The sequence below is a fragment of the Quercus robur genome, chromosome 7, assembly GCF_932294415.1.
Source record: "Quercus robur chromosome 7, dhQueRobu3.1, whole genome shotgun sequence".
Lineage (NCBI taxonomy): Eukaryota > Viridiplantae > Streptophyta > Magnoliopsida > Fagales > Fagaceae > Quercus > Quercus robur.
In genome coordinates this window covers 29,681,877-29,700,559 of record NC_065540.1, presented here as the reverse complement: position 1 = coordinate 29,700,559, position 18,683 = coordinate 29,681,877, and the positions used below count along the sequence as shown (strand labels likewise).

The 18,683-nt window shown below is 33.5% G+C and overlaps 1 protein-coding gene across 1 annotated transcript; it reads right to left on the bottom strand.

Moving 5' to 3' along the window:
* Nucleotides 1-3,533: 3,533 nt before the first annotated feature.
* LOC126693064 (replication factor C subunit 3) lies at nt 3,534-12,947 on the bottom strand. The gene is made up of 11 exons (XM_050388927.1): nt 12,692-12,947; nt 12,492-12,602; nt 12,353-12,385; nt 11,851-12,019; nt 10,508-10,689; nt 9,602-9,738; nt 9,358-9,456; nt 6,936-7,005; nt 5,755-5,829; nt 5,479-5,524; nt 3,534-3,824 (listed from the first exon to the last, which is right to left on the bottom strand). Exons 1-11 carry the CDS (start codon nt 12,773-12,775, stop codon nt 3,766-3,768), a joined length of 1,065 nt encoding a protein of 354 aa, XP_050244884.1. The 5' UTR covers nt 12,776-12,947; the 3' UTR covers nt 3,534-3,765.
* Between the last annotated feature and the right edge of the window lie 5,736 nt (nt 12,948-18,683).

Sequence of the window (18,683 nt, the reverse complement as noted above, 5' to 3'; positions counted from 1 at the left end):
AAAAACGTACAGAATTCTACACGTTTAACGTATTCGATTTTTCAAAGAATGTATTAAATTTTGCGCATTGAATGAATACTATTACTCAAAAAAGTTACATAATTATTTATGTTTGAAGCATGCTATTTTTCAAATAATGTACACAATTCTACACTTTCAACCTACGAAATTTTTCAAAGAATGCACATTGTACCATATATTCAACGTACACAAATATTTCAACAAATGTCCAAAAACTTGTAAATTCAATATACACAAATTTTCTAAGAATGTTTTAAATTATGCACATTTAACGAACACTATTTCACAAAGAATTTATATATTTATGTATGTTCAAAGTACGAAACTTTTCAAAGAAAGATAAAAAAATTTCACGTTCAAGTTATACAATTTTTTTTTAAAATGTTGAAAATTATGGGCTTTCAATGAACACTATTACTTAAAGAATTTACATAATTTTGTACATTCAAAGCACGTAATTTTTTTAATAACATACACAATTTTGCACATTCAATATACACAAATTTTCAACGAATATTTTAAATTATATGCATTCAACAAACACCTGCATTAAACTCCACTTCTTGTACAAAAACTCAACCTCAAGATCAACTTCAAATCCTTCCCTTGAGTTCAACTTCATATCCTTCCCTTGCTCTTTTGGATGACCAATCTTTCCTTTCCATCCTTTTATCTTCATCAATACAGGTGAAACCAACATGCTACTAATTATTCTTTTCTTGCTCATGATAAACATTGTTGAACGAATTTCAATTTGTAATTTGTTTTGGCAAAGTGTAGCACATGAAGCCAATGCTACAAACAAATCAGCATACTCACCCTTTGATCCAAGATTTCCATCTTTACAAAATTGTTGTGGCCTTATCCTTGTGTGTGTTGAACCCATTTGAATTACTTTACGTTGTACATAAGCTTCAAAAATAAAATCACGCATCTTTCCCGGATAAGGAGCTTTAGGCCTTGTTTGGTTTAAAAAAATGGTCACTCATCACTCAGTTTTCATCACCCATCACGTATCACTTAAAACACCTCACCCCGTTTGACACCATCACTCACTTGTCATTACTCAATATTTTTCAACTATTTGTGGGCCCCATACCTGTACCTTGTGCAGCTTTTACCTTTTTTTTTTTTTTTTTTCCCTTCAACCCCCAGTACCCAAACTCACCAAACCCAGTGAAAAAAAAAAAAAAAAAAAAAAAAAAGAAAAGAAAAGAGGAAGAACTGAAGACCGAACCAGTGAAAAAAAAAAAAAGGAAGAAGAAGAAGACCGAACCCAGGAGAAGAAAGGAATAAAAAAAAGAGAGTCAAAGGTCAAAAGGTGTGGCTGTAGGTCCCTCCATGTGTGTTTAATTACAAAAATGTCATTGAGTTATGAGTTATGGAAACTGAAAACAGCTAAAATGTGTTTTAAGTTTCCATAACTCATAACTCAAAAATTAGAGAATTGAGTGATAGAAACTGAGTCATGAATCATGGAATCCAAACAAGTGCTCTTCCATGGGCCCCACTAGTTTTGGATCATGAGTTATGAAAACAGGATGATATCACTCAAAACTCTCTTCATCCAAACATCACCTTAACTTCTATAGATGGACCAAAATCAACATCAAGTTTACCATATGGAAATAAATACTTGTCAAATCCAAGAAAAACAACATGTGGATTTTGCTCCTTAAGAGATACAATCTTTACACCCAATTCTTCTATGGCTAGAGGAATTAATCTTACCTCTAAATAAATCTCTTCTGTAAAATCAACAGTTATTTGTATTTGAACAAAGAATGTCTCATAAAAATCTCCCACAACTTGACTACTCCTGCCCAATTCACAATCTTCAGAATGGTACTTGTCCAAGATTGGTGGAGAATTCCAATCTACAATAGTATCTTCTTTGGAGCACTCTTTACCATCTACAAATATGTTTGAAACAAAAGAATCCATGGAGTATGGACTCATGATAGTAGTTTCAAAACAGAATTTGAAAATGTTGATTGGTAATCATTGGAATCATATTCCTTGCAAAACTTTGCTCGCTTACTCCTATGACTTTGAATTGGAGATGTTCGAAGCCAATTAAGAATTTAATCATCTTTTGATGGAGAACTTCATAAGATTTCCTTAACTCAATAAGTTCAGATTGTATATCAACACCATTGGTGTTCCTTCGATATCTTGGAGGTATTTGAAATAAGAACATGAAATATCACAACTTTCTAACAGATTGGCATTTGCTTAGTAAATCACAAATATCTCATTGTATAAAGCTTGAAATCACAATCCATTTTTTTTTCTAGAACTAGAAAGATAGATTTTTCCAACGATATATGGCATACAAAGAGAATCTTGATGAGCAAATAAAGAATTTCCAAAGAAGAGGAATAGACTTTTTTGAAACAGAAAGAGAATTTGGGTAGAACAACATGATTACTAGCTTTGATATCAATTTGATGCAGGCTGAGACCCGTTGGATAGGCTAAATCAAAGATTTAACCAAATGATTAGATGAATAGTTCTGGAATGCCACTCAACGCTACTAATTGTCAATGTCACTGTATGCGACCAAGTCACACACTTGATTGTTAGGAGGAATCACTCAACTCCAAAATAAGAACACTTGCAAAGAATTTTCTAAATAAAAAATATTTGCCTTCTTCTGATTTCTCATTGATATTTATAGGTGAATACATTACATGAGAAATAAATGCTTACAAATATACGCTTAACAATTTCCAACACAAATGACAATCCTTAGATTGACATCACATCACTCTATAATCAAATATATTAGGCGGGTACAACAAGACTCGTGGTTAACTCTCTTAAAAAAAAGACTCATGATTAACTTTGAATAATAAAGACTACTAGACCTATAAATAAATGACACATTGCCCATGTGGCTGCTACATAAGTTGCCAGTATGCTCCTGCATTACCACCACCCTAACTTTGACTGAATAATAAAACTGCTGGACTTCTAAATAAATAACACATGTTGTCCATGTAGCTGTCACATAAATTGTCACTATGCTCTGCATTACCGCCACCTTATGATGCCTGCTAGAAATTTTACCAGTTGAGCTAACTGAAACTTACAAGTTGTAACTATTATAATAATATTTATATATATAAAGAAGAGCATCCGAGCAATGAAAAGTTTAAATTCCCTTTATTTGAAAATTCTAGTAACCTTTTAAATTCACCATCCAAACACAACATAACAGACTAAGATAGATGCAATGGTTTTTATTATTATTATTATTTTTTTTTTACTCATTTGGTTTTGTGCCTTTCTATCCTAAATAGTAGCAGGAAATAAACAATACGTCAGCGCCCAGCGGTCAAAAATAAAAAATAAAAGGCGAAAAGAAATATTCCTGAAGTCCAAAAATTCCATGAAAATTCACAAAGTTTACCTTATTTTTCTCACTAGATCATGATCATACTAATTTATTTGTATTTACTTTTTTGCTAATTGCCTTGGTAAATAACACCAATGCGTTAGAATGTAAATGATAAAATACGTGGGAGCAATCATCATTCATCATAAAGGAGAAATAATTTTTTCTCAATAAGTACGCCAATAGCATAACCAATTTTAGGATTGAAATGGAAGCTTTATCTTAGAAGGATGGCACGAAAGACCTCTTCCCATAACATTCAGTGACAAAATAATGGGATCTTTCATATATTCATTTCCATTATGTTCAGCGTAATTTAGCAGTGCAAGTAAGCATGATGGTCTTCAGCCAAAAGTCGCAATGAGAAAAGACTTGTAAATGCTCATGAACTTGGCCACAAATGCTGCAAAACCAATCAAAAGAAACACTATTAGGAAGCTGGTTAATTAGCTTGAAAAGAAACATGTAATGAGTTTGTATTTACCCATACTGCAGATAATTTACTTTTCTGCTTGGCAGACAGGACACTCTTAAGAGATCAAGTATCGAAAAACACATAATAAGAAAGAGAGAGCCCACAATGTTTGGTAGTCACTCCATGATATATAGGGATTTACATTAAATATACACAACATTTTCCATTGGTTTCTACAATCTGCACTGACAAGTGCTGAAATCTGTTTATACTAAATTAAAGCATAATCAGATCAGGATTCTTGTGATGCAGAAGTTATAATTTTCATAAAAATAAATTCTGAAAATAGAAATTAATTTTTGACAGGGCACATGCTCCAGGAATGGTTCCACTTTCTGAAGAAAAGAAAGGCATTCTACTGATGAACAATAATTGTGAGATCACATGACATTGCATAAGAAAGACAAACAACAAAAATGGAATAACACATGCAAGTGGGGGAAAATCAGATGAAAAATAAGGTATAGCAGCTGAAGGGAAGTAGAATTACAGAAAAGCACAAAATCTTCCTTTCCTCTGTACATAACATTTGACTAGGATGCCAACAAAGGGCAGAAAAGGAATAAAATAATTTAGTGGCTGATAGAAAAGCCACTTGTTTACCTCATCATAAGAGCATTCACATCAACATGATGTCAAGAAAGATGATTTCATTTATCTCAATAGAACCATTTTCTACCGCATTTATCAATCAAAATGATTGTGCTTTCCAAGTGTCATGCAATTTCACATTTTTATTAGACAAAAAGGATAAAACATATCCTTTAATAAGAAAAATGCTGCATAGCCAAGATATGTTGTGCAACAAGTTCAGGTATTTTTTGATATACCAATAGTTGGGGTTGGAGGGAGTTGAACCCTAGATGTCTCCATTAGAAAAACCAAGAGGTGTCAGTTGAGCGACAAGGATCTTGGCAAATAAGATTATAAAATTATCTATAGTTTAGGTATCAATAATCGAGACATTGAGATGGATAACTAAATATAAAATAAAATTATATAATTAAAAAATAAAATAAAGTAAAAATACACAATTGAGCGAACTTCTGGAACCCAGGAATAACTTGTAGATAATAAATAAATAGGGGAAAGAAGCCATATTGCATAAGTGATCATTGAACCCTCCAGAGCCGCGTTGCTGTGAAACAGCAGGGATGAGTGATACCAGGGTCAATATGGTATTCAAAAAAGTGATGAAGAAAAGTGTGAAAGACCATCTGAACATTCATCAGAAATCACCTAATTAAATGCTAAAATGGGAAGAAGAAGGCCATTCCTTTATGAAATGAATCTCCAGAGATAATAAATTTGTGCTTCAACAGAGCTTCAGCCCATACGGTGAGTATGGAACATCTTAGTATTTTTGGTAGGAATTTTTACCAAGACTTTGAACTATAAAGTTCAGAAAAGAAAATGAAACTCACGAGTAAAGATTTAAAGCAGAAATCTCAGCAACATAAAACCATCTTGCGCACAGCTGTTAAAGAGTATGCAAAGCAAACATAAAAGTAGAACTAGCAACAAAATATTGTCTTGTTTTTTGGCTCATTACATTGAACAGTTAGCAAGAATGATCATGTACCTTCAATGTGAAATATAGCTTTCTGTCCTAGACGCATCCTATGCTCCTGTAGATAAATGAACAAATAGATTAACAGATGCCCTATTTTTGCAAAGTATCGAATTCAGATCAGATTGATATACATGAACATAATAAATGAATGATTGCTGCAGCACAAGAGGGTTGCAAGCTGGCACAAATTCAGAATGGCAAATACAGTTCCACGTTCAACCATTTTACTCAAACATAACTACCATGGAACAATAGAACCTAAGATGGATAAGATATTATACTTACATAATATGCAGCCCAATGGCAAACCTCATGTTTTAGTTCAGCATCCAATTTCTTTAATAATTCATAAAGCAGCCTCTGAGCCAACACAGAAAAATAAAATTAATAAAAGTTCATTTTGAAGTGAAATAAAATTACAATAAAAATATAAGAGCATTAGCGTTGAGAGTTTTAAAACTCCCAATTTGCTATTTTATACCATCAAACCACAAAATACATACATTACCCGGGTTGCTATTTGTTAAAAAAAAAAATTGCAACCCAGCTACAGTAAATTGCTATCTAGCCGGTTGCTAAAAATTTATCTAATATTTTGTTCAAATTTCTCTCCCTGCATTTAATAAAAGCAATCTCTCTCCTCTCTCTCTCTTTTCACTGTCCCTAGCGTCTCTCTCCCCTCTTTCATTGCTCCTCTCCCACATTGGCTCAGTCTCTCTCAGCTGCTTGGGTTGCTGTTGGTGGGTAGTGGCTTGGGTTGCCATTGGTGGGTTGTAGTGGTTTGGGTGCTGGGTTTTTTTTATTGGACAAGGAGGATCAGATCGGATGGTAAGGAATCTGGCTGTTATGATGAGTATGGTGGTGGGTTATGGTGGTTGCGATGGTGGGTTTCCAAGATCAGTGCATGAGAAACTGAGAGGGGTAGTCTTGGATGGAGAGAGAGAGGTTTATGGGTGGTGGTGGCAGTGTGTTCTGGTGATAAGGGTTTGGTGGGTTGTGGCTGTGGCTGTAGCTGATGTGGGTATGTGGTGGCGGTTGCTGGGCGGTGGCCAGTGGGTTTGCTGGGATGTGAGCAGCAGTGGCAGTGTGTTGTTGTGGTTGTGGTTGTTGGTTGCTTGAGAGGAAGAGGGAGAAAGAGAGGAAGTGGAAGAAAGAGAAAGAGGTGGTGGGTCATTTTGGTGGTTGCTGTGTGTGGTGCAACGGTGGTGTGGTGGTGGGTTTGGCGGTGGTTGCTGGGTTGAGATTTTGGTTTTAGGGGTGGGTGGTGGCTGCTGGTAGGAGGAAGAGAGAGAGTAATAAAGAATAAAGAAAGAATATTTAAATGATGTGGTAGAAGAATAGAGTTTGAGATGTTAGGTGTATTGTAAAGTGGTATAATATAATAGATAAAGTAACTTATTAGATGGTAAAATAGCAATTTTTATGCAAACCCGGATGTGAATGCTCTAAAAGAAGCTTGTCTTTACCTTCAAGATAATCTCTGGAGGAATACAATTGACAAGTAGCTCATACAACTTCCCTCGAACCTGAAACAGCCTACAGAATATAGAGAAATGCTTAATCAAATGGTTTAGAGCAGGGTGCATATCTAAAATGGTAATTAATCAGAATTTGAGCAGTTATAAATTGCATATGGTGCCCTCCAAAAAGCAGAATCAGATGGAAATTGTCAAAAGCTTCCATAAACTATAAACACAAACACGCCACTGGTCCTTTCTCCTCGTGCAATCACTTTGTCACCCTCCAAAGGAATAAGGGATATCACAAAAAGACTATAATGAAGTACAAATTTGAGCCTTACCAACTCTAATCTACCATATCTCAATAATGAATGATCCTTGCAAATATTATTACAGTAACATCCCTTGAACTTACCTCATTTTCCACAAAACTCATCGTTTAAAAAGGTAGCCATTTGTTAGACCAAAAAAAACTATAGGAGCATTTCATCCTAAGTCAGTGACAAGCAAGGAACAAGTCCCTTATTATTTTATTTTATTTTTTAAAGGTTGAGATATTTCTAACCCACAACAACCCGACCTGCCTGCTTATATACACTTTTTTTTTATAAGTAATCAGAGAAATGATATAAACAAGGAAAAATAAAAGTACAAGTAGTTCATGATGATGAACAACAAGAAACAGAAAAACCAAACAACAAAACCAAAGATAAGGAAATCAGAAAGATAAACTAAGGGAAAACATAAACTCTGAAAGAGACGAAGAATCAGTAAAGCCCCAACAACGAGTCCACTCAAAAAGACTACGCTTGCATAAAATCTTTAACTCATCCAACGTCTTCTCCATGTTCTCAAAGGAGCGACGGTTTAATTCCAACCAAACAATCCACATTAAGCACCCTGGAATCAAATTCCAAATATATACACACACACACACACACACACACACACATATATATAACTTTATTATGTTGCAAAACTCTTCTTCACATACGCACCCACTTTATTTCTCTCATCTCTCTCTTTCTTTTTATTTTTTCATTTTCACATTTTTTTTTCTCTAATAAACTCCAGCCACTCTCTCTAAGATTTTGTTATTATTCTCACTCTATGTACACGTCTAATTTAAGATTCTGAGATGTTTTTATTTTCAGTATGATAAATTTTCAGTCATTCTATTAAAAAATTCTAATATAAAATAATGTAGTATTTGTAATTATTTTTACTAAAGATTGCAGTTTTTTGTTTCCTTTTTATTTATTTATTTAGTTTTTATTTTTTATTTTTTTTATTTGAGGAAAACAATTATCTAATTTAATTGAAATAATTTCATTTAGCTAATTGCATTTGTCAGCAGGCCCAACCTGCTCAACCAGCCAAGTTGAAGATTTTCAACCGATCTGCCGAATTTATAGATTGGTGGGTCGGCGACTCGGCGGCAGAATTGGAATTTTCCCAACCCACCATTGGTTGGTTGGTTAAAAATATTGACCTTCACCTGACCAATCCGACCTATGCACACTCCTATTTCTAAATAGAGCCAATCAAGTTTATTAATCCCTAACATACGTTTACTTTAAATATAAGTGCATCTTTTTATTCTTATATAATTATCTGAAGAAATATTTTTTAAAAACTATTAAATATGAAGTATTAGAATTATTAATTAGATGGCATGCAATGAAGTTGGTTCCTTAAAAAATTATTAATTTTAACAATTGATAAATAAACATAATATCTATAAGTGTCAACTATCAACTATGTGTTAGTTTGGAACAGTGGTACAAGAGAAAGAACTGTAAGAATGATAGACTGCCCAGGCCCACCAAATACAACAAGCCAAACACTCAATTGTAGTGGGCCCACTTTAACAATGACTGAGCCACCACATTCAGGGAGAGTATAGGACGGACTGGGCAAGGCCACTGATGAGGATTAAAACCAGATCAAATCCATGAGTTTAGCCTCTGATAGTGATTGTTAAGAAATACCGGTTGATATATATAGAATAGTAGGGATTGGACAAAGCATGCATCAAGATACTACAAAAATAATGAAGGATGCAAAATTCAATATGTAATGGCTAAATGAGTAGTAACTTGCAAACAAGCATGACACTGAATCTGATTTGTGGTTTAGCTTTGGATTGGTTGACTTTTAGAAGAACAAAAATTCAGTTCAATTTTGGATCTAAAGTTCAGGGGTTTTCTTGCATTTCTCCCTCAATAAAAATATCATTTATTATTTAGAGATGGTATCAAAGAAACTTAATGGTGATGGTAATGACAGCAGAAATGATAGATATAAAATCTGAATGTTCAGAATACTGTTATAACATTACAATACAGTATAATGCATAAAAACCAGCTTAATAAGTATTCAGTATACTGTTATAACATTACAATACAGCAAGATGCATGAAAATCACCTTTTAGGACTCTGCTCCTTCATTATGTCAGATGCTAGTTCAGCAACATATTCCTCCCAATCCATTGAGGATATTACTTGTTTGCTTGTAAAGGGATACCTATATGAAAAATTACATTACACAGAAAGAACATAGTTATCAGGAACCATGAGTGCTATCTTTTGAAGCTGTGCGTTTGACAAAAAGGTAAAGAAGAACAGCATGACAATGCTACTGATCGATGAGTAGAATTATGGAGCTTAACTGTTGGACACGACAAGTCTCAAATGACAGTATAGCTCTCCTTAAACTCCGATTTGACTTTTCTGCTATAAGAGCAGCAAATCCAGATGGAAGTTGTAGTCCTTCCTTCTTCCCAATGAGTTCCAATACCTTAACAATCTGGCAGAAATAGTATCATTGTAAAATATCATACTCAATTCGATAAATTGTTTGATCTTAAAGGGGATCTTCTATAATTTCGCACGTGAAAGGTTATTTCTTGATTTCTTCCAGTCATTAATAACTAGATTATTTTTAGACAATAATAATAAATAGAAACAACACTCATAAGGAGTCCTATTGAAACCAAACAAGAGACACAATAACACCATTAATTCTCATTAACACACCTGATCTATTATAGCCACAAAATAGCCCATCCATCCTTAAAATCCCAAACACAGTTGTTTTCCAGAACATTCATTGAAGAAGAAGAAGAAGAAGAATATAACAAATTATATTTAGTATACTGTAACATTGCCTGCTATAAGAACTTCCTTTTCTGGGTAAATGATGAGACTCAAACCCTAGAACCCAACTTGCCAGAATTCCTCTAACACAACACCATTCTTGTGTATTGCATAGATCACTATGGCTGAGAACAAAATTATTAAAAATGCAAAGAATAGCAATTCAACATTCTTTGAAGGCCATTATCGTAGGCAAAGCCATTTATCAAACTACCCTCCAAGCCAAGGGAAAAAAAATTCATGAAAACTTTTCTGCTACCCAACTCTATCATATTGTAAGAGGAATGTGTTTGTGTATGTGTGTTAGCAATGTGAAATGTACAATTTTAATGCTAGTGCAATATACAATCATTTAAGATGCATTTGAATGAGAATAATTCTTGCTTTCAGCAATATTAAGGAATAAAATCTTATCCAACCTCTTCTTCTGTTGGTGCATTTATTCGCACATTCAAGCAGCGAGACCGGATTGCTTCAGTAACCTTTGAAGAACTGTTGCAGCACAGTATTAGACGGCAATAAGCACTATATTTCTCCATAGTTCTTCGGAGAGAATGCTGGGCTTCTCTTGAAAGTTTGTCCACCTCATTGAGCACTAATACTGACAATGCAAAAGAAGAAATATAATCAGCATATGGACACAAGCAGAGTTGTTAAACTGAAAAGAATCTAGCATCTTATCACTGTCCCTTTTTTTGTTGATAATTCTAGCATCTTATCACTGTTATATTAATTACTCTGTTAATCCAGTTCAGTGGGATCCTCATGGACCTATTCAACCAAAATTAAGGGGAAAAGAAAGTGAAAGGATGGGAAAATAGAAGACACTCTTGTCAGCTATGCATAATCTTTTTAAAAATAAAAAATAAAAAATTGACTAGTAAACATGAAGAACCATGAGGTGAACGAGCAATTTATAGGACTGATAGATAGTACAAAATATATATATATATATATATATATTTACATTATATGAGGTAATCACATTTGCATACTTCCTGTGTACTTGAGTTATGCCCCCTTTAGCATTCCTGTTGTATTTTCTTACTTCATCCAAAAATAAAGAATATTATACATTTTATTCAATTACGCCCTGACTTGTCAAGAAAAAAACCTCAGCAGTGCTGGATAGGAAAACAATTTTCAAAACTTTAAATCTTTTCTAACTTTTTCTAAAAAACAATGGAGCCCTGAGCACAAATTTATCAGCAATCACAATGTCCTCCTCTTTCATGTTACAAATACTGAATAGCAGAACTATGTTTTACAAAGGATCCAAATGTGAAAGAAAATTCACAGCAGAAACAGCCCGTTATGGAAAAAGGCAGTTCTTTCACAAAATAAACGCATTGCATACATATCCTATGTCTCAACTCAATTCTTTGTGGTTAAAGGATCCCTTTATAGTTGCCTTGGAACAATTAGGAGATTCTATAGAAGAAATGTGGGGTTGTGCTTCTCGCAGAAACATATATGGGACAGTGGTCCTGCTTATGGGGTAAAATCAATTAATAAAAGTTATGAATTGATCCAATAGACATATTTTCCTTAAAGGCCACGTGTTTTGGCTTTTAAAAATCAGAATAGTGAATACTGGTAAAAATAATTAAAAAAAAAAATAAAAAAAAAGGTTAGGGAATCAAAATGTAGTTTAAATTCCTCAAGATGTCAATAAGTAACTCTGGAACTGAAAGACAGATATACTTTTAACAATCAGGTGACATGAATCAGAGAGTGGGGGGAAAAGGGCGTTCAGAATTACCTTTAAATCCTTTTTTTCCTTTGGTGTCAATGGGTCTATTTTTAGCCATTTCTTTAATTATTTCTTGAACAATATATCTGTCCTGAAACCCTGCATCACTGGGATTCAATTCCACATGGTTGGTGCTTGACAATGTGGTAAGCTCTATATCAAGAGTTCGACTTCCAGCCTGAAACAAAATCGTTGGAACGTCTACTTAAATTAACTTCCATCTTTTCCAATAATTGTCACCACCAAACAGAGCACAAAGTACCAATTTCATGTTTCAGCATGTTACTTAAGTATATGACTTTACTAGTGTTAAAATAGATGGACAAAACTTAGGAACAGTTCCTTAGGTATTGTACCTGTGGTTACTAATTAAATTCATACGCATAGCTGTATTGACTAATGAAGCACAAACAGTGTTTGTTTTAAATTTAAGACTAAAGCACAAACACCTATGGAACAATAACTAAGAAATTGCAAACAAGATCATCAATGAGAAGCAGGAAAAGCTTACATCGACTTTCCATGTCTTATTTTCGACTTTCACCTGCAATGAAAAGAAAAACAAAACAAATAAAAATGATACAGCCCTAAGATGAGATCATATGCATATAGTGAGAAAACCCATGAAAGAAAATCGAGAAGAAGAAGACCTTTTCAGCAGTGGGGCCAAACATCTGTCGAAGAAGGGCCATGATTAGGGTTTTCTTGCCGGAACCCGGTGGGCCATAGAAGAGCAAATGTGGGCAATCCTGCTCCGTCACCTAAAGCAAAAAACCAAAATTTCAAAAAACCCAATACGCAATTGAAAAAAAAAAAATTAACGAAAGAAAGAAAGAAAGAGAGTGAATACGAGTTTCTTGAGGTTTTGGGCTATGTGTTGATGGGCGGTGATGTTGTCTAGGGTTTTGGGTCTGTACTTGTCTACCCACAACATCTTTGTATCTTCTTCGGCAATTCAAGCTTCTTCAACACTCTCTTTCTGTATTTGTTTTTGTAGCTTCTGAGTTTTGAGAGAGGGAATTGCTGAGAATTAGATTGGCGGGAAACATAAGAGTGAGAGGCTAGGTTAGAGACAGACTTGGACCTGCTTCCCACTTGACTGTTTATTTACACGTGGATTAGAGCCCTCCTTGTACGGGTGAAATGGCATCGCGTTGGTTTTAGGGTATGTTGGAGGAGTGAAAAAGTGAGAAAATGAAAAATTAGTGGGAGGATAGAAAAGTGAGAGGATAAAAAATATTTGGTTTTTTCTCATGTGTGTTTAGTTGGAGGGGTGGAAAAGTGGAAAGGTAAAAAACTTTTTTGTTTAGTTGGAGAGAAAAATGGAAGGATAAAAAATGTAGTTTATATAAATTTATTATTAGAGCATCCCCATCGGTAGGTGCAAAAAATTTTCCATTTTGCATATCTAAAATCTACTTTTTCTATTTTACACCTTCATTTTTACAAAACACCACATCAGTTTATTTATTTTACACATTTATTCAATAAAATATTCATTATTTTACCTTTTTTATTATTTTCTCACTCATGGCCTCTCTCTCTTTCTCTCTATCAGACCCAACCACCGTCATCATCACCCATCCACCATCAAGCCGAAACCTAGATTTGTTTACTTGCTTTGTGCTTTTTTTGTTTCTCATTCTCATGGTTGATTGGAGCCGAAACCTAGATGAAGCTGAAACCCAAACCCATTCAACCTGAAACCCAAGGTTGATTGGAGCGAAGGTTGATTAGACCCATTCCTCTACTGCAGTTGTGAAGGTTGATCAGACTCGAAACCCAAATGCTTGAAGAAAGAAGAGCTTACAGATGAGTGGTTGAAGTAGAGAGTGAATGAGGAGTGAGAAAGAGAGAAGGAAAAAGAAGCAGAGACAAGAGAGAGAGAGAGAGAGAGAGAGAGAGAGAGAGAGAGAGAGAGAGAGAGAAAATGAGAAAAACGGAGCCAACCATAGACAAGAGAGAGAGAAAAAATTAATAAAATAATAAATGGATGAGCTACAGTAATCATGCATATATGCACAGTTACTGTAGCAATTGTATATAAATGCACAATTTTACACAGGTTGACGTGGTTTTTCTTAGGCCAAAATGTGTAAAAAGAGTAAATTTTCCTATTTTGCAAAACTATACACAAGCTGATGTGGTTGATCTTATGTTCTTAGTATATAATATATAAGAAATAGATATATTTACACTCATTAAATAATATAAAAATTAACACAAATACATATATATATATATATATATTTATATTTATATTTATATTACTTTTCTTTATTATTATATATAATTTTAAATTTATGGGCAACAAAAATTGATTACATAGACTTTATCCACATTACCATACGTAGACTTTGAAGATATTTTCAAAAAAATAATAATAAAAATTTATCTAACCATTGTTATGTGGGAAGATATTAAAAAAAAAAAAAAAACCTTTATTCACATTGGCAATTGGGCAAACTTTCTTCATCTGGGCAACACACCATTCAACCAATATTTAAATTTTATTCACCTGGGCAACAAAACTCACTATTCAATAAATATTTATAAATTCTTTACCTGTTTCAAACTAAATTTATCAACACACTATATATATACATTCTTTCACTTCGTGGTCAAAGCAATCATGTTGAACATGAAATGATATTAATTTCATTCATCTATAGCACAGTGCAAGTTAAAATATTACATTATCTTCTAGTGTCTTAACCGAAATACAAAGTCATCAAATATTGCTAATTATGTAATATACCACATTCAGTCCACAAAAGTTAGCAAATCAAAAGTTAGCAAAATGTTAAGTTGCATTGTTTAGTATTATGCAACTTGGCTACTACCAAAAGTCAGTTGACAATTATTCAACCACTAAGATTTCTTAGCATACATCATCTTCAATAATATTTGTTGGCGTAACTCACTAGTCGGAACACCAAAAAATGCTCTCATTTTGGCTGGATCCTTAATTAGGAAGAGCATAGCATCAAGTTACACGTCCGTTGATATTCCTATATTCACCAATTCAGAATATACTTCATCCTCAGAGTAACAATGTGGACGCCCTTTCTCCATGATAGCAAGTCCCTCCTTAGCAATCTCATGTCCTTGCATCATAATAGCAAGTCCCTCCTTAGCAATCTCATTTCCTTGCATTATACTTGTTGCCACATTATCAATTCCGGATTGAAAATTTTCCATTTGCTTTTCAAGCATTTCAACCATTTGAGGTGTTTTCTTCGCCTTCTTGGACGATGTCTCACTTGAGTAGGGAGAAGAAACTATTGGAGAATATGATTCTACATTTGGCATGCTAAACTCATCAAAGCAATCAATATTTTCTTCCATATTTACTCTATCCTCTCTTTCCTTTTCCCATCGACAGACTTTCTACATTGCACTTATACAACCTTCACCATTTGCCCTATCCATGGAAAACAAATCAAACAGCTTCTCATAATGTTGAATTGGAGTTCTTTTCCATTTTTTAGCATTTGGGTTTGCCTACAAGAATACAATACACACTTATTAGTATTATCATTATTACAACAAAGTACCAAGTCCATGTTCCATTGGGCCTATTTCCATTATTTTGTTCCTCCAACATGACGTTAAGTAAAAAGACATCTATGTCATCAGTCCATCTCATATTAATCGCTTTAGACTCACTATTAATTGTCTTTTTCAATATCTTAGACATCCTTAAAGACTACATGTTAAACATATTATTCTTTACAAGATTACATACAACTACTACAAAGAAACCAATAAGATTTACATATAAATGCCACAAACAAACCAACAAAACAAAATACGACATAGCATAATGTTACTATAAATAAACTAGTAATTAAACATTTTTCTAAAACATTAATAAGGTACACATAATAGTTGTGCAAAAGCAACTACTATTAAATGTTCAGCAACAGTCATTTCAAAATAATTATTCCATAGAGAAAGATACACATAAGCAAGTTAAATCTCATAACATAATGACTAAAATTATTGATCATGCAATACTTAGTCATTCCATTGCTATATTAGTTCGTAATATTGCTCTTCTTCTACCATCTGCATCACTATCATTTGCACTATTTCTAGCTTCATTATGTATGTCATCATTCGAAATCTCTTAATTAACTTCTGCAATCAACCTTTCATCCAGATCAACTCTCATAAGATAGTTGTGCAATATACAACAAGCCAAGATAATCTCAGTAATTGTATCAACTGGAAAAAAAAGTTCTGTCATTTTAGATATAATAAGAAATCGTTTCTTCAACATAACAAATGTCCTTTCAATGACATTGCACAAAGAGGAATGCCGATGATTAAATATTTCTTCAACATTTTATGGGTCACATGCTGAATACTCTTTTAAATGATAACGTACACCCCTATATAGCACCATAAGTCCACTTCTCAGCATAAAGTCCGCTTCTACTGGATAATATTTGTTTATTAAGAAAATAATTATATAAGTAATTCACTATATATATAAGTAATTCTTTATATTTTTTATAAGTATACTTTGTATTTATAACTTAACATTACCTCTAGGGATTATAAGCTTGTCTTCCCTACTTAAAGCGTTTTTAATTATCCTCGAGCCAGAGGCAGTCCCTTCCTATCTAGGCAAAACGTATGTAATCCTTATGTCAAAATCACATGCTGCTAATACATTTTGAGTTGTGTACTCTTTCCTCCCTCAATATCTAGGTGCATTTGTTGATGACACTTTTACACAAATATGTATCCCATCAATAGCCCCTACACAATCCTGGAATTAAAGCAATCTATTAAATCAATAATTTTTTATTCATATTAAAGCAATCCATATAGTTGTTTGAAAATATGTTTACCTTAAAGTATGGGTAAAATCTATGACTATTTCATATATGTTGGGGAACCTCTGCCCCATTAAGTTGTAGAAGGAACTGATCTTCTAAGTAGATGACTGCTCTCAACACATTGTGAAAATGACGGCTTATGGTCTCATTAGAACAACGAAAGAAAAAGGAAATCGTATGAATTCTCTTATTATGTGCTAAAATGTAAAGAAACTTGCTACTTGCTCTTCAACAGAAGCATTCCTAGTGTCTTTAAGACAGCCAGGTCCTCGAAGAATTTCACACTACTTAGTAAAGGCATAAGGCCCCATTCGAATTATGTCTCGACATTTCTTATGGCATCTAAATTCGCTTAGTAGTTCTTGCCGAACATTTTCTCTTTCCCCACTACTTTCGGTAAGTACTCTATCCACATAACGTGGACTACAATATATGCCCATCATCCATATTCCATGCACCACATGTACAAGAAGTTGCAAAATTGCTACATCTCGTCTTCTCTGCCAATTAGTCAAAAGTTGCAAACCAAATTGGTTCAATTCATGAATATTCCTTAATTGATCTTGACAATTTTCCTCCCAACACTTACTCAAATCTTCCGGTGGATTACTATCCCAATTAGTTGTATTATCCATCTACCAAATATCTATCACAAGTAAGAAATAATCAATATATTGATCATAATAATTACTAATTAAAGCACCTTACCCTTGTTTTTTCGTTCTTATCATCCCAAACATATATAACTAGCAAAGAAACACTATAAAAAAAAAACTAATACACATAACTAATCATGTAAAATAGACTACTTATGAATAATAATACAAATAAAAATCATTCTTTACATCTATTTGTAGAAAGCTTATTGAAATAAGTCTATATATAATATGAAACATAACCAAAGACATGAATCTTAATCAACAAGTGCTGCTCTTGCCTCTAACACTTGCACTAATAAATCAAAAGTTTGCACCAACAGATTCCAAAAAAGTAAAACTGAAATTAGATAATAAAAACCAACTGCATTTGCATTAAACAATCTGCAGTCTCTTTCACACACAAAACACAACCACTAATAAATCAAAACCTTACACCAACAGATTCTAACAATCACAACTAATACCAAACAATAAAATCCAATCTCATCAAAGCACATGAACCTCTCTCTTTCACACACAATACACAGATTCTTTATATGCTTAGATTCAATAATCCCAAATGGGTTTGCAAAAAATAAGAAATAGATAATAAAAATAGCACAATGGTGTGTGTGTATTAAAGGGGGAAAAAAAAAATATATATATATATATATATATATAGGAGAAAGATTCTGGGAAGAATGGGGAAAAAAAAAATCAAATAGCAAAAAAGGTGGAGAAGGTCATACTTGTCTCGGCTGGAGAGGAAATACCTATCTCGGCTAGAGAGGAAATCAAAAGACCCCTTGGTTGGAGAAAAAAACAAACGGAAACTAATGAGGACAAGGTAGATAAATGAATGAAAAAAAATTGAATGTCATACGAAACAAAAAAATCAATGACAAAAAATAGATTAATGAGGAATATAATAAGGACAAGAAACAATAGAATAAGGAATATAATCAGGTCACGTTGTTGTGTTGATTAAACAAGGCAAAAAAAAAAAAAAAAAAGAGAGAGAAGAGAACCTAGAGTAGTTCATGTTGCTGAGCTGTGAAGGCGCTAAGAAAGTGATAAGGATGAAGAGGCAAAAGTAATCAAGTCACAGGTGTAATGGGAAAGTGAGAGGGGTAGGTGAAATGAATAAAGTGAGGGTATTTGTGTAAATTATACCATTTAACACTTTTTCCTCCCCATTTTCCTCTCAAATTGGGAGGATAAAAAAATGTGGGCTCGGAGGGATTATTTTCCTCCCTATTTTCTGTCTCTCTTATTTTCTCTCCTGAATCAAACAGTAGAAAATGCCATTTTCTACCCTATTTTTGTCTCCTTATTTTCCATCCTCCCTGTTTTT